The 21,108-nt window shown below is 51.2% G+C and overlaps 1 protein-coding gene across 1 annotated transcript in view; it reads left to right on the top strand.

Moving 5' to 3' along the window:
* CUNH1orf94 (chromosome unknown C1orf94 homolog) overlaps window positions 1-20,739 on the top strand; it is a 37,222-nt gene extending 16,483 nt beyond the window's left edge. The window contains exons 2-7 of the mRNA XM_036445866.2: window positions 1,511-2,196; window positions 4,947-5,204; window positions 6,944-7,119; window positions 11,898-11,975; window positions 14,979-15,175; window positions 20,341-20,739. Coding sequence (XP_036301759.1) covers window positions 1,511-2,196; window positions 4,947-5,204; window positions 6,944-7,119; window positions 11,898-11,975; window positions 14,979-15,175; window positions 20,341-20,416 — 1,471 coding nt within the window. The 3' untranslated portion in view covers window positions 20,417-20,739. The remainder of the gene's footprint in view (window positions 1-1,510; window positions 2,197-4,946; window positions 5,205-6,943; window positions 7,120-11,897; window positions 11,976-14,978; window positions 15,176-20,340) is intronic.
* Window positions 20,740-21,108: the final 369 nt, after the last annotated feature.

The following is a 21,108-nucleotide window of genomic DNA, read 5'->3' as shown; positions in this document are numbered from 1 at the left end:
CAAAGAGCATTACTGGGAAGGCTGGATTGGATTCGGTAGTCACTGTTTGTGGGACTCACCAGGCCCTCTGAATGGGTTGGCAGGAGCGTGTGCCAGGCCTCCCTAGCTGCAAAGCTCCACTCGCGAGACACTTTAGTTTTTCCCTCTGAACTCTTCTTTGCCATCTTCACCACCCTCTCTCAGGGCCAACACACTGAGCAGTTTCCAGAATGCTCTGTGTAGACCACCTCATCTAGCATTCTCGGGAGCCCATTGAGTAGAGATAGAAGATGGTCTTAAACTGGGAGGTGGTGATTCTCCTGGGAGTACCAAGAAGGAAGGTGTCTCCTTGTGAAGGATGCTGGTGGGGCATGCTGGGCCACGAGCCAGGCCGGCAGGACTGCCACCCTCTCCCACATCTGGAGAGAGCCAGCAATGGAGCGTAGAGTCCATAGGACCATCAAGACCCATTCGGTTAGTGCCAGCCATCAAGGGTCCAGCTGGCGGACAGAGTCTGAGGTGCAGGTGGAGGCTCATGTATAGATACAGGTACATGCTTATGACTATGTACAGGGACCAACCATCTGCTGGTGCTCCTAGGAAGTGGGGCCGGGTCCAGAGGCCTTGATCTGGGCAAAGGGCCATCCATGCCAGCCGGGGCGGACCACTGGGCCACAGTGTGAAATCCAGGATTCAGGTGCTCAGCCAGGCAGAACAGGTGTAGACATACTAGCTAGCACTGTGTCACCCGTACTCTGTGCCAGACCTGTCCACAATGCTTTGCATGTCTATGACATTCCTGGAAACCAGATCAGGAAACCGGGCTACCAAGATACTGAGCAGACTGCTCAGGGTCACACAGTGGGGAAGTGACAGAGCCCAGTGTGAGGTCCATCTGTCCTCTCCACAGTCCCTTCTCTCACTCTGCCACTCTGCCGCCAGCCCTCAGCCTCAGCACTCTGGACCCATGCTCAGAGCCGTTGGCTCGTCCCTGGCCCTTTTGTTGCTGTCTGTTTTGCTTCAGGTCCTGGGCACTACTGAACAGGCAGGAGGGAGGGATGAATTGAAATAAAAGCTCAGCTCAGCCCAGACAGCATGGCTCAGTGGTTGAGCATCGACCTAACAACGAGGAGGTCAGGGTTCGATTCCTCATCAGGGCACATGCCAGCGTTGTAGGCTGGATCCCCAGTGAGGGGTGTGCAGGAGGCAGCCAATCAATGATTCTCTCTCATCATTGATGTTTTTCTCTCTCTCACTCTCCCTTCCTCTCTGAAATCAATGACAATATATATTAAAAAAATAAAATAAAAAGCTCAGCTCACTTAGCAAGTAGTAGTATCAGGAGAGGACCTCAGTGTCCCCATTCGCAGAACCACAGTCTTGGTGCTGGACCTGCTGGTGTGGTGTAGAGACCTCTTGGGAGTCTCGAAAAAGCAACCAGTTCTCCTTACCATCTCCATGTCCTTTCCCTGGGGACCAGCAGAGCTCCCGGGCAGGCACTGAGGCTCCTGTCTTTCTGACCTGTTTGCAGGGCTCTGGAGTTCAGCAGTGACAAGGACGAGATCTCCCTGTTGGTGGAGCAGGAGTTCTTGAATCTGACCAAAGAGCACCTCATCCTGGTCACGGAAAGCTCGAGGGGGCTGGAGGCCACCGGCTCTCCGGAGGGGCCCGGACAGCCCGCTCCCTGCCTTCTCACGCCTCCCCTGGTGGTAGGCAGCAAGGAGCGCCAAAGAGCCTCTGTCATTGCCGGTGACAAGCTGCTGGAACCGAAGGTGGCCGTGTCCATTATTGGCGGCAGGCAGGACTGCGATTCTGCCATGACCACAGTCACGGGCATCCTGCGTGCTGCCAAAGTCAAGCGTGCCAAGGGGACAGAGGATGCGGGCCATAGCCTGGGTGCCTCCAACTCGGAGATCAGCAAGCTCCTGGCCCAGTTCCCACTAAAGTCCAAAGAGACTTCCAAGGCCCCTGACAACAAGGTGGTGCTGGAGGAGACGCGTGTCATCAAGGATTTCCTGCAGAACAGCATGTTCAGTGGCCCCTACCCCAGGGAGCCCATGGGGCTGGGCCCCTTCCTGCTGCTGCCACCCTCGCCGCCTCCTGTACCCACTGACAAGCTCCTTGAGCTCCCTGTCCAGAAGAGGCAGCTCCCAGTGTTTGCCAAGATCTGCTCCAAGCCTGAGGCGGACCCCCACGGGGAGGGGCACCACCTAATGGGTGAGTGGGGCTGAAAGCAGGGCTGGCAGGTGGGCCTGCAAGGAGGAGACACTCACCAAAAGCCAATCGGTGCACATGGCATAGCCATGCAGAGTAGGAGGAATGAGGTGGCCTCTCTGGTGGATGCAGCATTTTCACTGTCTATGTGCCCCAGGGCTGGGTGCCCGTGTGCAGGGCACAGCTATTTCCAACGTGCTTTGAGAAGAGGGACCCGCACATTGGGCATCTGACTCATTTTGGAGTCCACCGGGTGTCCAGGGGACATTAAAGGAAGCACTTACCCAGCTGAATCCTGGGTGGAGCTGCAGAATGGGGACTTTCAGCCAGACAGGGAGAGATTTGATTGGCAGCTGGCATCATTTGGCTTCTAATAGAGGTGCTCATTCTGACAATGAGGCCTGGTCCTCTCACTGGAGCAGGGGGTGAGTAGTAAATTCTCCAGATATAGCTGAGAGCATTGGCCCTGGAATTCATTCCCAGCACCTCCATGGCTTTTGCAAAGTGCATTTCCTCCTTGTAACTGAGGAGTCAGCCTGCCCAGGAGATGCAGTCACCTCCCAAGTTTCTCCATCCCACTCGCAGGTTCTGCAGATTGTGCCTAATTCAGCCACTCAGATCCGATGGTTCCAAGAAGGCAGACTGATGCAGGGGCACTTGCCTATAGTGAGCTGTGGCTAGGAGTAAGCCAAAAGGAACTTTATCCCTGTTCCGTGAGCATGAAAGGATAACTGAGACATACCGGTATTGGGAAACCCAGATGCATGTTCCTAAGGAAATAGCAAGATGGTCACACTTGAGGACATGCTGTGTGCTGGAGCACTATTGGAAGGCCAAGGATTCAGAGCTGTGCACAGCAAGCTGGCCTCTGGGTCTTGGGCAGGCCTTTGGGAGCCAGGGGGCTCTTTGGGGACGCCGGGCAGAATGTGCGAGAAGATTAACCCTGCCTGGAGAAGGGGGCTTTTCTCCCACCCCCTTCTCCAGGAGACAGGCATGGCTATCTCTTCACCTGCCCTCCCAGCATTTATGTGTGTCTGTGTGCACCTATCTGTGGGCAAAGGTGTGAGTGTATTGGTTAGAGAAAATGCAGGTGTGGCTGCATCTGAGTGTATATATTTATGTGTGTATGTCTGTCCTATGTGTGGAGTTGCATACATGTAAGTGAGTCAGAGGAGTGACAGGCGGAAATGCGTGTGTGTCTGGGTACACAGATGCTAGAAGGGGGAGTTTTAGAGATAAGTGAGCAGCAAGCATGTTTAAGGCGAACACAGGTGTGTGAGAGAGACTGCAGGTGTGTGGCTCTCTGGGGACAGGGCTATTATTATTAGTGGGTGCTGTTATTTCAGTGCACTAGCTGGGGGCTAAACTCAGCCACCAGAGAGACTCTTGAAAGGGACTCTAGGGACATGTTTTGCTAAAAATGTAATTTTCCTCCTAAATTGACTTGGGCTAGAGCAGCTCTCTCCTAGGCTGGGATGGCGCTAAGAGGACAGGCCCAGTCCTGCCCAGGCTGAGCCCCAAGGTCATTGGGCTGGAAAGAAGTGGGGAAGCAAGAGCTGGGGGGATCTGATCCACTCCCAACACTGAACACAAGTTCCCCTGGTACCGCAGCTGCTGAAATGATCCAGTGATCCAAGGTACCTGCTGTGTATCCAGCACCATTTCCCAGCCATGCTTCTTGTAGACCAGACCCCCAGGCTGGGGAAGGAGTGAAGGGTGCTGGGAGGGCCAAGGCCTCTCCCCTGCTTCAACCAAGCAATGGCTTCTTAATTTTGTTTGAAGAAAGAGTCCCCTTCCTGAAAAGGAAGTAGAGGTGAAGACCATCGCTGCAGAGGGTCCTGTGATGGTCCGGACAGTGTCCTTGCCCTGGGGAGCTCTGGGTCTGTTTGGAGAGAGACCTGAGCCTGGCACGGACCACATCCCGTGACTCACTCTGTCTCCCCGATGACTCCTTGCCTTGGCCTGCAGTCATCCATTGCCTCCCGTGCCCTCCTCCTTGTGTCCCTGGATGTAAGGCCTGGCTGAAGGGCTGCTTCCTTCTGGAAGCCCTCTGACCCTCTCAGACAGAAGCGTCCTAAGCCACCGTCCTCTCCCATGGTGTCCCTCTGTCACCTCACAGTCCCCATCTGCCTTGTCCTGGAGCTATTTCTGGGTCTGTCTGTCTCTTCCTCCTTGTGAGCTCCTGCAAGGCCGAGGCTGGCTCTGACTCATCACAGTGTCCCCAGTACTCAGGTCAGGGCCTGGTGCTGATGAGTGAGCTGAATCACCTGTGAGCATCAAAGCAGGACCAGAGTCCACGATGTGGGGCCAGACTGTGGCTTAGGCCACGTGTCTGTGGAAACTGGTGTCTCCCCGACTAAGCCAGGTGCTCCCAGTAGGGAAGAACTGTGTCCATGTCACCTCTTACCTAGAACTTGACACTATGGAGGGTTGGAAGGAAGGGAGGGAGGGAAAAAGGAGGAAGGGTGGAAAGAAAATAGATAAAAAGGAAAGGAGGGAGGATGGGAAGGAGGAAGGAAAGAAGGAGTTCATGAGAATTAAAGACCAGAGTGGGCAGTGGGCAGAGGGCAGTGAGCAGTGAAGGCATTAAGATATTGTGATTGGACTTGGCTGGGAGAGAGACAGAGTAGTCTGAGCCTGAGGTGTGTGTATGGAGGATCCATCACTTAATCTAAAGAAGGTGCCCTCCCCCGCATGCTTTCCCTAATACTTGGCCTTCTAGAATCATTGACTCAATTTCCCTCCTCCTGCAGAACGGAACTCAGGCACCAAAGAGCCAACCAAGGTTCGAGAGAGCCCCTTTCTCAGTCAGTGGCCCCAGAGCCAGAAGGACATCTGTGCCGATGAAAGTAGCAGTGACCCTGGGGGATCCATGTCCATTGCCCTACCAGCCAAGAAGTCCGCGTGGACCCCTGAGAAGACCTTGTTCTATGAGTTCCTTGGGGCCACCAAGAACCCAGGAGGGCAGCTGAAGCTGCGCAGCAAAGAGGTGGATGGGTTGGAGCTGAAATGTAAGCCGAACCTGCCCAGAGGAAGTCGGTAGAAGGGAGGTCGGGAATCCTCACAGGCCCTAGGAGTGGCTCTGCCATTCAATGGGCAAGTCACTGTCGTTCTCTGGGTGTCCATTTCTAAACCCATAAAATAGGGGAGATGACTTTCTCCCTATGTTCCTTATCTGGAATTCAATTGCTAGAGAAATGCTGTGGGCTTTGAGGGGTCACATGGGTGCAATTGGGGGTCAGTTTGAACACTTAGTCTGGTCAGACTTGACTAAGTATATCCCCGCAAGTTGCCCAAAACAAAGAAAAATCCATGCTTCAGATTATTTGTAGGTTGAGATTACTTATGTTTCTGCTTTGTCTCCCTTGTCCTCCTACAACTGCTTTAATCAAACCTACTTTTCCAAAAAAGATGCCAATGAGGGGAACTGAGGCCCATCTCTGACTCTATAAGCCCACAAAATTATTGTAGAGGGAGAGAATTAAGGATTCATATTCTAAAACAACTCAGCCAAATCTCATTCATTCAGACTAGTTTTGGGTCATACTACAGCGAATCATATAATGTTTTTAAAATATTCAAAAATAATTTCAATCTACACAAATAAAAGAGTAATATGCTAATTAGACCAGGAGACCTTCTGGATGCCCTTCCGGACAGAGCTGGGGCTTGACCGGCCTGCATACTGGCCCCAAATGGCCCTCAGTCCCTTGCCCAGGCTAGCTATGCCCCCCAGCGGGGACCCTCACCCTGATGGGGCATGGCCAGCTTGTAAACAGCCCTTAGCCCCTCATCCAGGCCAGCCATGTGCCCCAGCTGGGACCCTTCCCCCCACGCCAAAGGGTATGTGGCCAGCCTGAAAACGACCCTCAGTCCTTCACTCAGGCTGACCATCCCCCCCCAGCAGGGATCCCCACCTCGATGGGGGCATGGCCAACCTGCAAAATGCCCCAGCCCTTCGCCCAGGCTGGGCCCCCCCCACAAGGGGACCCCACCCTGATCTGGGACCTTCAGAGCAAACCAGCTGGCCTCCACCCATGTGCCAGGCCTCTATCTATACTAATATCTATACTAATAAAAGAGTAATATGCTAACTAGACCGGGAGACCTTCCAGACATCCTTCCAGATAGAGCCATGGTGGCAGGGCTGAGGCAGAGGCAGTTAGAGAGGATCAGACCAGGAGGGGAGGGCAGTTGGAGATGATCAGACTGGTGCTGGGGGGCAGCTGAGGGCAAGCAGGCCAGCGGGGGTGGGGGCGGGCAATTGGGGTCAAGCAGGCTGGCAAGGGGGACAGTTGGGGGTGGACCGGCTGGTGGGGCGGCAGTTGGGGATGAGCAGGCTGGCAGGCAGAGTGGTTAGGGATTATCAGGCAGGCAGGCAGGTGAGTGATTAGGAGCCAGTGGTCCCAGATGCCAGCAGTCAGATATCCCCTGAGGGGTCCCAGATTGGAGAAGGTGTAGGCCTTCTCACAAATTTCATGCACTGGGCCACTAGTATACCACTGCCTCCTTTACTAGTGAGTGATGGAGAGAGAGGCTCCAGGGCAGACCCAGCTGGGCATCTCACCCCTTCCAAATTGGCAAGGTGTGAATGAATGGTGTTTTCCGATAGCTGGAAATTCACTTAAAGAAGCCAAGAGCAGCTTAAAAAAACCCGACCTCTGAGAATATTAATCCCAGGGACAGTCCTGCTGAGGGTGTCCTGGCCTCTCCCTCCCTCAGCCACTGAAACCTCTCCTGTGACTTACAGTTAACCCACCTATGACGGCAGGGGACAAGAACAACCTCAAGTACACAGGGAACGTGTTCACCCCACGCTTTGCCACCACCTTGGCCTCAGCATCCCTGAACCAGCCACTCTGGCTGAACTTGAACTATCCACCTCCGCCAGCGTTCACAAATCACTCCACCTTCCCACAGTATCAGGTGAGTGAGCGGGTTCTGGGTCTGCTTTCCAGGCGGCCATCCAGGCAGGCTCCCACCACAGAGGAGCTGCCGCTAGCAGGACGCCGAAATCACAGAGAACCTTGACATTAGTTAATTTCTTCACTGTGGCCACATCAGACCAACTATTTGGTGCACACACCTGGATATGCATTTCTATATATATATTTCTAATTTCTTTTGTCTGAGTTCCAGTTCACTCTGGGCTGGGCATTCCACAGCTGCATTGCCAGCTCTGGCCTGTTCAGTGCTTAGGCTCCCAGGATAGGATGACAGCCTAGTCCTTCTTCCCCACCCACTTCCTGTGACTTCCTTTATAGTCAGACGACATGCATCCTAGATGGCTTGGGACAGTTCCAGCTTAGGTCTTTTGTCCCCGAATAATTATGAATAGCGCCCCTTTCACTCTCGGGTGTCCTGGTGCGGATGACAAATTATATGGTGACTTCATTGAACCATCTGAGCAGACTTCGTGAAGGCGGCACAATGCTTGGTCTTGGACTCACAGCTGAAATGAAATTAGTAGCCAGGCAGACACAAAGGGATGGTGAAACACTCATAGCAAGGTTGGGAATTTTACTCACAGAACTTATTATTCAGGGAAAATGCAGTTTCTGTAGTTTGTCTATTTAATCTCCCTTAAGAGCTGCTGCCCACTGGGTGGAAGGAGGAAAGAAATCAAATAAACGTCCATTCTGGTTTAAACCATAGTCAGATCCAATAGTTTAATAATCCCTCGAGGTAGTGCTCAGCTTGTCAGAAAGCTGCTCAGTGGCTAAGATTCCTGTCTCCTGACCGCTCTCTGGCTCCTCCAGCATGGTGTGTTGGTGTGTGGGAAAGGATGGAACGAACACCAACTTGTGGGCCAGGTTCTTGAGAATTTGCCGCCCGGCAAAGCCCGCAGAGGGCAATGAGAGACAGAAATTTGCGGGAAGTCTTCTGGTCTTGTCTCTGTGCCTCTCCCGCCACCCTTGGGCCCTGTGTCATTTCCCGCTTTACAGTGGGGGAGAGCTGTCTTCCCAACTCCATATACAGCCTCTAAGAGCTTCTTAAAAATATATATATATTTATGTTTTTATTGATTTCAGAGAGGAAGGGGGAGGGAGGGAGAGATAGAAACATCAATGATGAGAGAGAATCATTGATCAGCTGCCTCCTGCATGCCCCTCCCCCCCACTGGGGATCAAGCCGGCAACCAGGGCATATGCCCTTGGCCAGAATCGAACCTGGGACCCTTCAGTCTGCAGGCCAACGCTCTATCCACTCAGCCAAACTGGTTAGGGCAGTGGTTAGCAAACTCATTAGTCAACAGAGCCAAATATCAACAGTACAACAATTGAAATTTCTTTTGAGAGCCAAATTTTTTAAATGTAAACTTCTTCTAATGTCATTTCTTCAAAATACACTCGCCCAGGCCGTGGTATTTTGTGGAAGAGCCACACTCAAGGAGCCAAAGAGCCACATGTGGCTCGAGAGCCGCAGTTTGCCTTGGGGGCACTCTTAAATGGAGCTAAAGGAGTTTAGCAAAATCTCTCTTTTTCTCTTCAAAAGATTTATTTTCAAGATTTTTTGGTTGTTTCCTTAAGAGAACAGTGTCCATCCTCTCCTCACAGGGGGCAGAAGGCCTCCTGCGCCACCATCAAGGTGATCGTGAATCGTGACCTACAGGAAAGCAAAGTGTGTGCTTTCCACACTTCTAATGCTGTCCCTGCCCAGGTCCCTGTTCCTGTGCTCACAGAGTCACCAACCCTGTCAGCAGTATTCGTCCACGTGTGCTCGCTCATGACTCAGCCATTTCTTCACTACTCACTGACACGCTCATTTTTACTTATTATTTGCTCACTTATTTAAATAATTGTAAAAACCTTTGCTTTGCACTGACTGCAGAAGAGCTTTGGCAAGGTGAGGGGGTTCAGAGGTTCCAGGCCAGCACCGTGTGGGCACCCCCACTGCGGAAAGAGAACCGAGGGCATCGTTTGATTTAGTGTAAACCAGTTCCTCTAGTATGCACTCTCAGGGCTCACCGTGCAAAGCTGATTCACCATGGTTTGCTTTGTAAAGTGCAGATAATATCTCTTTGCTACGCTCACTCCTTCTGACTTGACCTTTTGCAATGGTGAGATTTGGATGCATATTTTTTTTACATAAAATGGAGTGACATGGGTTAATAACATTATATATGTTTCAAATGTACAATTCTATAATACATCATCTGTATATTGCATGGGTGCTTACCCGCCCCCCCTCCCCATCTAGTGTCTAGTCTCCTTCTATTGCTCTATTGCAGTTTATTTGAACCCCTTTATCTAACTCTTCATCTGCCCCTCTCCTCCTCCCGTCTGGTAATCACCACACTATTGTCTGTGCATTTGTTTTGTTTGCTCATTTGGTGCTTTCTGTTTTATATCCTCCCTCTGAGTGAAATCATACGGTTCTTTTAAGCAGGAAGGTCCTTGGTCTTAAGAGATGCAAGTGTTTGTTTTGTAGGACTGACTCTGGGTTCCCTGGCTTCTGGGCACAAGCGGTTGGAGGCCCTGGCTGGGAGGACCCCTGGGTCTTGCAAGGCAGTGTCAGTGCTGACGGGACCCAGACTGTAGAAATTGACCCCTCCTCCCCACCCCCACAGGTGGTAAAGAAGGACAGCCTAATTTACTTTCCCGCAGCTTCTCATCATCAAGGGGCCTGGGATAATAACAATAAGTCAGGTTTGCAATCAGCAGACATTTAAGGGAATCCTGCTGCTTCCAAACTGTGTGGCCTTGGGCGAGTGAGGCACATGCTCTGAGCCCTGGTTTCATTCTAATTACAGCAGTAGCGGCAGCAGCCATTTGATCCGGTTGTAAGGTTAATTGAGTCCATGGATGGGAAAGAGCTTTGTAAAACCTAAAGTATGACACGGGTGTTGGCTTTTATTATTATTCAGCTCTGATCTCCCTAGAAAACAGGGCCAGGAGCTCGCAGATCTGGAGACAGAGAGGAGAAAGGGGGAACAATTTATCCCGCTCTCTTTTCCTGCTTGGCATGGGAGTAAAGGGGAGGTCCCAGATCCAACATTTTCCGAGCTCCGCTGTGGAGGAAGGCAGGCCTGGAAGACTAAGCCCCCAGGTCCAGAGCTCCAGAGGCTCCCGGGCTGCATGGCATGAAAGAACTCTCCTCCCCATTAAGGAGGGAGGCTGCATTCAGAGAGGCCATGGCCCCAAGCAAAGAACAATGAGTGTTTATTTGCCCTTGCTTGTGATTTTACAGAATTGCAAGTCAAACAGCTAGAAATGTCTTCACAGTCATACAACGTCGCTTTTAGAGGACAGAGCAGGGGTGGGCAGCTGTTTGTCTTGCCCAGATCCTAGGGGTAGCCTATTCCAGCTGGCCTGGGGAGGATGGCAGCCTGGGGGCACTGGCTGTGTAGAGCAGAGCTGAGTGCTAATGGGGTGGAGGTGTGTAGCAGGGAGTGAAACAGAGGAGCTATATGGGAACCCTGGCCTTGGAGCTCACGGAGGGCTGGGAAGAAGCAGGGCAGCCCCGTCTGTCTCCCTCTTTGCCCAGGTTCAGGCCACGGCCAGAATGCAGGGACAGGCTGTGGTCACGGTGGTGAGTGGGGATGCTTGGAGGAAAAAGGAGCTGGCACACTGGCTTTAGGTGAAGGGGTTGGTGGGAGAGGGAGGGGCTCCACCATGGTCAAGTGTCTGGTGCACGAGAGGATGTGTGCCTTCAGGGGCCTGGAAGAGGGGCCGAAGGAGAGTCGGGAGACTTTCCCCCACACCCCATATCAGGACCCCATGGCTCTGGGTCAGCCAGCAACACGTTGATAACTGGCACAAGGAGAGCCCAGAACTGAAGCATCTTCTGGAAAGACTTCCTAGTCTAGGGATGCTTTGAGTATTGAGCTGAATCTTAGGAGGGGACTCTGGATTGGCAGGGAGAGGCAGTCTGAGACTGGAGGGGTCCTGGGCTGCCCCATCCACAGCAGCTGTTCTGCTGTGCATGCACGTTGTGTGTGTGGAAGGGGGGCTTGTATAGTGAGAGATACTAAAAAATACCTAACATGTGTAGATTCCTTACTGAGTACTTGGCACTGTTCTGAGCCCTTTGAATGCATTAACTCATTCATCGTCACACCGGTCCTCATCATAAGGTCCAGAGACAGGTTTGGTGGACATATAGACAGACCCCAGCAGAGAGCCAAACTAATGCCCTTGGGTTCATAGTGGCACATTTGTACATGGAAACACACAACTGCGACACAAAAGGAAGCACACGTGCGAATGTGCTTAAATAAGCAGGTGCAAACTTACACACACACACACACACATACACACACACACGTACATGGATACCTCCTGTCTGGGGGCAGGAATGGGGCAGGGGAAAGTAACTTAGAAGAGGAGTGTAGTCAGCAATAAAGAGAATGTGGCTGCCTTCACATGCTTTATAGTCTTGGACACACATATTTTCATAAACAAGGGAAAAGAGGCTCAGAGAGGTGAAGTGACTTGCCCAAGGTCACACAGGCAGAAGCTGGGATGTAAGAGGCAGTTGGGCTCCTGAAGCTCTCTCCTTAAATACCCACCAAGAATGCAGTGAATCGTGCTGAGCAGGCTTCCTGTGTGGTGTGAGTTGTGCGTGCCTGGCCTGATGCCAGTTGAATCTGGCACCCAGTGGGTCTGGCCTGCAGGGCGGTGGCATGGAAACTGAGTTGAGTGGCTGCCCTTTGACTGGAATCCCCTCACCCCTCAGTACTAAGCCTCTCCTTCTCTCCCCAGGGCCTGTACCCACAGCGGGCAGCCAGGATGCCCTATCAGCAGGCCCTGCATCCCCAGCTGGGATGTTATCCCCGACAGGTGAGTAGATGACCTCCTTACCTCTGTCCCAGCTCCATGAAGGCCTTCAGGCCAAAAACCTGGTCACCAGCCATACTTTTTGGCCCATTCATGGGCCAAAGTACAAACAGATACTAGCATGTAGGTGGGCACAAACCGGCATCACCAGGTGGTAATACAGCTGGCACGTATGGCCCCCTTGCTGTGTGCCGGGCCCTGGTTTAAGGTTTTCACCAGTATTAACTAATTTAACCTTCATTACCACCCAGTAAGGCAGGTTAGAGATGAGAAAACTAGGGTTATAAAGTTGGCATATAAGTTAGCTTTTGCTTTGGAAAAAAAAAAAAAAGCCTCAATCTCTCATAGATTTTCAAAAATAAATACTTTTTACTCAGTCTGTGGATTGGTTGAGCCGGGCTAGGATTCGGTTCAAGCCTGTATGGATGTGTGCTGAAGATGTAGTAGCTTTTGCTCCTGCCACAATGGGTGACACCCCATGTCCCAGGAGCCTCAGCTCAGAGCTGGTGTGGTAACGTGTGCCTGCCCTCCATTGGCCAAACCAAATCACATGGTGGTTGACTGCTTCTTATACATACACATAGAGAAATACAGTATCACAATAAAGCAGCAGAGACAAAAATACAAACACAGAGACACAAAGATAGAGTTCTGTACATGCCACTGAGCTGGGTACGCACCAAACACAAAGCAGCATGCCCAGAGATGCTGAGTGTCTTGGGATGGGAGTTGGGGAGGGGGGTGAGGAAAGAAGCTTGGCACCTGCTGCATGCTTGGGCTGGCCTTGCACCCTCACACACAGGTAGACAAGCCCCACACTCAACTCACGGACTCCTCGGCCTCCCCTCTCTCCCCAGGGAGCCCCACCCCTTTTCTGCAAACTGCACCTCTGACCAGAACTACGTGGAATGTTCCAGAGGGTAGAGAAGGGACACAGGCATAGATTACTTTATCCCATGGGCCAGGACTGCTGCATTTTCTTCAGTGGGAGCTTTGCATCCTGAGATGCAGAGAGGAGAGACAGTCTGGTTCACAGAGTCTCACCCACGTCACCTCTTCACCCCACAAGTGATACCATCCACCTAGCTCCAAAGAGAGCATTTCTCGACAACGTTATGTAAATGCATATATTTGAGAAGGTGATACAAGAACCTCACTCGTAGAGGCAATCACTGGTACAGGTTTCCTTGGGTATTTTCCCCGTGATGTCTACTGATACAAACGTCTTTGTACAGACGAGGCCTTCTGGGCACACTATTCTCTCACCGCTTTTGTCAGCAAAGCGTCTGTCACGCACCTGGTTCCAGAGCAGTACACACAGCTCTGTTTTATGGCCTTTATCAGTTACATGTGGTTAGGTGCACATTTTTGAATAAAGCTTATCTCTCATGTCCGTCAACTCCCAGGTCCCCCTTCTCCCCGCTACAAAGGAAACCAGGGGTATTATCGGCCACGCTGACCTGGGAGGTGCCTCCCTGGGTTTTCTCTGAAAGATCTCAAATCTTTCTGACCTCAGCATCTTGAGGCTTTGGTGCCCATGTCCAGCTTCACCAGATCCTATCCATCCACTGGGGGGGAGGGGGCTTCACCAGATCCTATCCATCCACTGGGGGGGATATGGGGAGGGCGTGGGGAGGGCTCAGGGCTCCAGAGGGGCAAGCACAGAGGTACGGAACACTAAACAAGAGGCTTAGCTTCTCTGAGCCCAGTTTCCTTGTCTCCACGATGGGAATACTAGTGGTCCTACCTCACAAGCTGGCTGGGGTTTAAATGAGAGAATTCATCTGGAGGGCGCTCCCTAAGCTCTCAGTAGGCGCCAGGGTGAGAGAGGGCTGTCCAAGAGCTGAATCCCCGAGCAGCCTGGACCCCAGGCTCTTGCTATTGAAGTGGAGGCCCCGCAGGGCAGCTTCCCCCGTTTGGAGGCAGCTTGCCTCAGGAGGGTGGACGCAGCTCTCCCAGGGGAGCAAGGGCTCCCTGCCATTTGGAGCTGTCAGTGGGGGAGTGCGGCGCTCAGGATGGCATGAGCTCCGTGTCAGGGTAGGTATCCAAGCAGACACTTAGCGGTCTCTTCTTTCCTCCTTCCACTTCCTCTCTCCCTCCTTCTTGCATTCACCCAACAGATGTTTATTGAGCAGCTCCTGTGTGCCAGGCACTATCTTTGGAATGAAACTATGTTAGGAAATAAGGCAGATGGGGTCCCTGCCTTGCCAGGGGCATGATTGCAGGAGCCCCATTTTTGATTGGGGTATGATCCAGGTGGTCTCGCAAACCCCACTGAGTTCCTATTTTGCTCTAGGGTTTAGGCTGAATTCCATTGCCCTCTTTTGGCCTTTCCTCCCGGACTCACACTGTCCAATATAGAAACCACTAGCCATGTGTGGCTACTTATATCTAAATCAACTAAAATTAAGTAAAATGGAAAAACTCAGGTCTTTATTCACATATCACATTTCAGTACTCAGTAGGCACAAATGGCTGGCGGCTGCTGTACAAGGCAGAGCGGATATGGAACCCTTCTAGCACCCAGCACAGGAATTCTCACTGGATGAGGCTGCCTTATACTTGGACCCTGTTGAGGGCCTGAGCTAGAAGCCAGGGATGTTTTGATCTCAACAGCTTTTTTCGAGATAGTCGAAGACTTAAAGATGAATAAGGGGCATTGAGGATGGTTACTGACAGAGGGAAAAGGGGATGTAGGGAAGAGAATGGAAATGTTTATTTGCTACTTAGTATGTCTCAGACTCTACTTACATCAGCGGACTCGGTCCCCACACAATGGAGATAGTGTGCCCATTTTACACTATGAGGAAACTGAGGCTCAGCTGAATTCAGTCACTTGCCAAGTTCATGTCCAGAAGTTGAGCCCTGTGCTTTTACCATTCCAACGTGTTGCCTGAGAGACACAGGGTCGAGCGATAGGGCTGGGGTTAGGGTTAGGGTTGGGGGTGGGGTGATGTTTGGAAGTGTTGGGCTCTGCTGGACCTCACCCCTTTTTCCTCTTTGCAGGTGACACCGTACAACCCAGTGCAAATGGGACAGCAGATTTTTCGCTCCTCCTACACCCCTCTGCTGAGCTACATCCCCTTCGTCCAGCCCAACTACTCGTACCCTCAGAGGACACCTCCGAAGCTGTCCACCAACCCCCGAGACCCTTCCCCCATGGCAGGAGATGGGCCGCAGTTCCTCTTCCCCCAGCCATATGGGTGAGTGAGTCCTTGGCCTGCACTGGAAGTCTAGCTTATCACCAGAAAGCTGCTGGACAGGGGAGGGCAGTACCTGGGGCCTCACTGCTGGGGGGTGGGGAGGGGGAGAGATGCCTTGTGGGTCCTGGAAGGACCTGGTGTGTAGGGGAGCAGGATCTGGGGCCTGGTGGGCCCCTCTGTTGGCCCACTTCGTTTCGGGACTGCACTGCACACCCCTTAGTGGTGGCACCCAGCACAGCAGGGGGCGGGTGGTGGACCTGGCACATTTGCCTTTACCAGTTCGTTTGGTTTACAACAGGACGCGGCCAGGTAATCCTCTTACAGCTCTCCCCCACTCACTGCCCTCTGAGCTCCTCGCCAGGCTAATCTCCAGAACACCCCATTGACTCCACAGTAGGCCCCGCCGAAGGCTTATCAGGGCTGCCCACTCCTTCCCTCCAAAGTACCCCGGACAGCAAGCAGAGGAGAGGGGCTTAGCAGCGAGCAGCCGACACAAACTCGACCTGTTGGCCGAAAATTCCACACAAATTTTCCATGCTGCTTAGGTCATACATCTCTGTTCGTTGTTTTAGTGTAATAACAGGGCGCCGCTCACTCCCTCTCAGCAAATCTCCAACTGATAGGGATGTCCTGAGAGTCAGGCAAGGGCTCCTGGGATTCCGAGTCTCCCGGCATACCCTGGGGAGCGGGTGCCCAGTTTGGTTTATAGAACTAGGACCAAACTCAAGTGTTGATGTGTGTCCCCAAACTCTCATAGTTTCGAATCAGCACTTCCTGAAGTGTCTCCTTTAAAGGACTAAATGCTAGAAAGAGGTTTCTGTAGTCAGATGTGTGTGGGAAAAGCTGTGTGAAACAAAAGTAAACACATTTTGCAACTGTTGGAATTCTCAGATCATTTCATTTCCAAGGGTGCCTGGCAGTGTCCAAAAGGGTAATCGATAATGTTATTTTAACCCAAACCCCACAACCCTGTTTTTCCTCTTGCTTTCTTTTTTCTTTCATCTTCTCTCTTTCCTCCTCCCTCCCTTCTTGCCTGCCTTCCTCCCTCCCCCACTTCTGTCCTTCGCTTCTCATTTTTCTTCTTTTTTCTTGTAGGGCATATCAAAAAGCTCTGTATTAATTCACATAGTTCCTATGAATTTAGCCTGGGTGATTAGGACATAGTTACCCCCTTCTGAGAGCTGAGTGCATGAGATGTGGGCACAGTGATGTTAGAGCTGTGACAAAGTAGAGACCACCAAAGTGGCTGGAGGACAAGGCAGGATCTTTGCTGGGTAGACAGTGAGCAGCAATTGGAGAAGGGCATTCCAGGCAGGAGACGTGAGGCCCTGGATTCTAAGGTGCGTAGGGAGCCTGAGGCCTGGGCAATAAAGGCGTCTGGTTGAATGGTTAGATTCATCCCTGAAAAAGGTGAAACATAGGATTGGAAAAAGGAGGCTGGGACTGCATTCCTGAAGGCTCCTAGCTGCTAGACCTGGGCATCTTATGTAGATTGGTGCATACAGAATGAATAGATGGGCTGGGGAGCAGAGAAACAGGAGAGGAGGGAGAGGTTCTCGGCTCCCTGGAGGTGAGAGCAGATGAGAAGACAGAGGGATCAGGACAGACTACCAGCAGGCTAGCAAACTCCCCGTATTCCACACTGTGACTCTGGGCTCAAGGGAAGAAGGAATCATTGTAAAACTGGCTGTATATATTTATGTACTTGGGAGGGAGCGTGATACTGAGGTCTCATCAGTCAGCACTCTTGGGAGCAGTAAGAGGAGAGGGTTGAGACCCGGGTGCTGGCTGTCTATAGGGGCTGGGAGAGGAAAGGGAGTGAGCAGGAGCCTTAGGAAGAAACAGTCTTAGAAGCAGGAGGAAGCCTGGTGCTAGGAGGACACATCATGGGCAAAGGTGCAGAGTGGCCGGAGTGGTGGCAGTCAGCCGGGTGGAATGGAGGCTGCTCTGGGTGGGGAAAAACTGGAGACTGAGGTCCGAAAAGTGAAGCAAAGCATGTAGGACTATGGCCCCAGAAGGAACAATTTGTTCATTCAGAAAGTATTTCTTGGGCATCTTTTCTGTGTCTAGCACTGTTTTAGGCACTGGTGACTGAAGAGAACAGACAATGTTTTCCTTGTCTCATTCCAAGGGGAGAAATAGGCAGCAAGGAAATAAACTCAGGCAAGTTGCCAGGGTTGAGCGGAGAGGGAATGGAGGGAAGTCTCCTGAGCTGAGATCTAAATGAAGTAGGAGAATGAACCACGCGTGCATGTGGGCAGAAAGCAGGGGAAGTGCAGCAGCCCCGCAGGAGACTGTAGCTTGCGCACAGTGAGTGAGAGCGAGTGGGTGGAATTGAAATCAGAGGAGTAGCCAGGGCTGGACTAGGTAGGACCTGTAGGCATGGTAGGAGTTTTTTTTAGGAACAGTGGGAAGTTACCAGGATGACTTTCAAACAGGTGAGGACATGCTCTAGTTTTCTATCTAGAGAAGAAGACATGGGCTGAGGTATGAAGCATGGACTGTGGGGTCAGAGCTGTCACAGGGGTGCAGGGGTGGAGCTTTTGTAGCCATCTGAGGCAGAGATGGTGGTGGTGGGGACCATGGCAGTGACAGTGGGGCAGGAGATGGAAAGCTCTAGAGTGTTTATTGTCTTGGTGGAAGGGCTAAGTGATGGTTGGCTGTGGAATGCGGGAGAGAGGAATGGAGCATGATTCCATTTATAACTTGAGTGACTGGATGAGTGGCGATGCCAAACAGCCAAGGTCAAGAAGGCTACAGCAAAGATCTGTTGATTAAGAGTTTGGTTTGGGATATGCGAAATCAGAGATGTGAGTGGAACTGTGAGAGGCAGGTGGCTGTATGCGAGTTGGGGCTCAGGGCAGGGGCCGGAGCTGGTGTTAGAAACCTGGGAGTCATTAGCATATAGATGATATTTAAAGGCTTGGGATTGCCCAGGGAGTGCGTGCACATAGAGAAGAGAGGAGGCCGAAGGACAGGCCCAGGGCCTCCAACATGTGGAGAGGTCGCCGAGATGTGGAGGAACCAGCAAAGGGTGTAAGGCAGACCCACATGCGGTGGGAGAAGATATGGAGGAGAGGGAGGAGTGCAGGAAGCCGAGTGAAGAAATTATTTCCTGGGGCAGAGAAGGAGGGAGTCACAGAGAGATGAAAACAAGATGAAGGCACTTTAGAGGAGAGCTCTGAGCACAGCAGTGGTGTCGGGTTGGGGAGCTTCCAGTGGTCCCAGATGGAACGAGGTCTAAGAGAGGCTGCTCTGGGCGGGAAAGGATACAGGACCCAGGTGGAGAGTTTAGTCTTAGAGAGAAGGAGGCTCAGTGCTCTCTCTGGGTCAGGAGCAAAGGAGAGAACCAAGAGACTAAACCACAGGAAGTGGGAGAGGAAGGAGCAAGTGGCTCCATGTTCTCAGGGAAGGAGCAAGGGAGCCCCCCCTCCTCGGCCAAATCAATTTGCATATTTAATAATGCAAATTATTCAATAGCCACACAACTTATCTTTCAAACAATAATATTGAATTAAAAGGAGCATAAATAAGAATTTACTAGAAATAGCAGCATAGAAACTGTCCCAGGCAAACCAGGACAGGTCACCATTCTCAAGAGACAGCTCAAGCCTGCTTTCTTCCTCCAGGAAGCATTCCTTGATAACTCTCCATGAGGACTATGTCTCCACATGGGTTACCTCTCTTCCTGGCCCTCTAGTGTTCCTCCTGTCCAGTCCATGCCCTTGGCGGTTGATCTGATCAGAAGATCTCAACCTGAGAAGGGCCTAGATGCCTAGGGTGTGGTGTTAAGATGCGAGGTGTGCGCCCTGAGTAATTTGTTCTTGGGAGTTATTAAATGTGAAATATTGGTTATGGCTTTTATTTTATAAATCCGAGTAGAATCCAGGGTATCTCTATAGTAACATCACTGCCAATCGTTTATATTCCAATCTGATTTTTGAAAGAGAGAAAAAGAGGTGCGGTTACTGCCAGCATTAATTGCTTATCAGGCACCTGCCTTGTGCCAGGTCCCAGGCCGGGCTATGGGTATGAAATGGAAGGGAGTCCAGATAATGTCCCTGCTCTCATGGAATCTGTTTCAGTGAGAAGGGAATGAAACAAAATCTGAAGCCTCGTTGTCCAGGGACACTTGGCAAGCAGCAGATACTGATAGAAGCTGAGGCATTACAAATTAAAGCGGCTTGTTCCCATTGCTCCCCTTTTTCCTCCCCTTCCACCCTGCTCCGCCTTTGTCATTTTGTCAATTCATGGCACAGTGCCACGAGCGTGCACAATCTCCTGTAATATATGTCTACCCGGCTGAAAAGTGACTAAGAATCCCTGGATTAGACTAAATCTAGACATTTGCTCTGCTGCAATTCGTACTGAGCTCTGTCCCCATTCATCCAGAGCATCCTAGCAGATGGGTGACAAAATTGCAATAGGATCTCAGAAGTGTGAGTAAATGATTCCACCTGGAACAGGCAGGGGAGGTTTCACGGAGGAGATGGCTTTTGAACTCTCGATTGAGGTACACTTGGGAGAAAATGCACACGGGTGCGTATTTCTGCTCTCGGAGGGTGAGGCTTCGATCTTCTTGGCTCTTCCTTCTCCCAGGGTCCAGCAAACTCCCAAGCACTCTGCGATATCTCACAGCTCACTTTTTGAGCTGGTATTGAAACAAAGAGCCTGTGTCGGGTTGGGGAGTTTCCTGGAGCTGATGAGGGGAGGAGCCCTGAGATTGTCTGGACTCCTAGATCTCACTCTAGAACGAGGACGTGGCTTGATTTCTCTGTTGTGGTGAAATTTCCTAAAGATCACACCTGGTCCTCTAAGGCAGTTACAGTGGCTGCAGGACCACAAGGAAGGTGCTCAGATTCCCTACTTTGTGGTTCTGGACACGATGAGAGCATAGGCTTCCTAGAAGTCATCCCTACAGACTGCTGGGGACTTCCTGACCTAAGTAAGCAGCAGAAAAAGCTCTTTATTGTCCCCCAATTATACCGGTTTCATGTTTTATTTTCCCACAGCTATAGCACTTTTATTATGCTGGAGCTTTTAGCCTCCAAGCCTGTCATGATCGCGATAGTCTTTGACAGCCACAAAATTAAAATATTACTTTCCTTAATCTCTCCACCAGCATTATGAATTTCATCTTGACATCTGTCATCTTTCTCTTCCAGGTTCGGCTCGTCGTCTGGTGGGCCCCTGCTGAATAGCCCCTATTTCTCCTCCAGTGGGAATGGCATAAATTTTTAGATCTCCTCCTCTTACCTTAGCCCTTGGGTCAGGGCTAAGGGCTCTGGAATTCTGGCTGCTGCAACCACTTGGTAGGAAGTTTGGAAAGCCAAGGTTCCGACCAGGTCGCAGACAGAAGACAGCAAGACCAGACTCATCTATTGACCAACACTCACACACATGGCCCAAACCACACCCCGTTCCCCTCAGCATCATACTCACTTGCTCAACTACTTATGCACCTGTATTTAGCTAACAAGAGTGATTTTTGTTTTTGTTGTTGTTGGTAAAATAGAAGTAAGACACTTAATTTTAGAAAGTTTGTATTTTATGATAAAAGTATGAGCTGCTTGAAATAGAATGTGTCTGTTGGTTTGTTTCTGGTTTGTGGCTATTGTTATGTTCTGCATAACCTTCATTGTTCATTTTCCCAATGAGACTCATCATTCACTTAGGACAGGAAGAGAGACTATGAGCTGGAGTCCTGAAGTGCTGAAATTGTATCCCAGAGGTCCTAAACTTGAGGGCTTCTCTCTTCTATTCTGTGATCCCTTCACTTCTCAACATTCCCATTTATCAATATGTACCTCAGGAATGGATGAAAAAAGAGATGCACCCTCCTCTGTCTTATCAGGTGATGGTTTTACCGAAAAACCTCTCTGGACACAAGATGGGAAAGTGTGTCTTGGAAATTAATTAAAAAAATAATGCTA

This window comes from Pipistrellus kuhlii, unplaced genomic scaffold, assembly GCF_014108245.1.
Source record: "Pipistrellus kuhlii isolate mPipKuh1 unplaced genomic scaffold, mPipKuh1.p scaffold_m20_p_2, whole genome shotgun sequence".
Lineage (NCBI taxonomy): Eukaryota > Metazoa > Chordata > Mammalia > Chiroptera > Vespertilionidae > Pipistrellus > Pipistrellus kuhlii.
The sequence above is the reverse complement of the archived record's forward strand: the minus strand, read 5'-3'. Positions and strand labels throughout refer to the sequence as shown.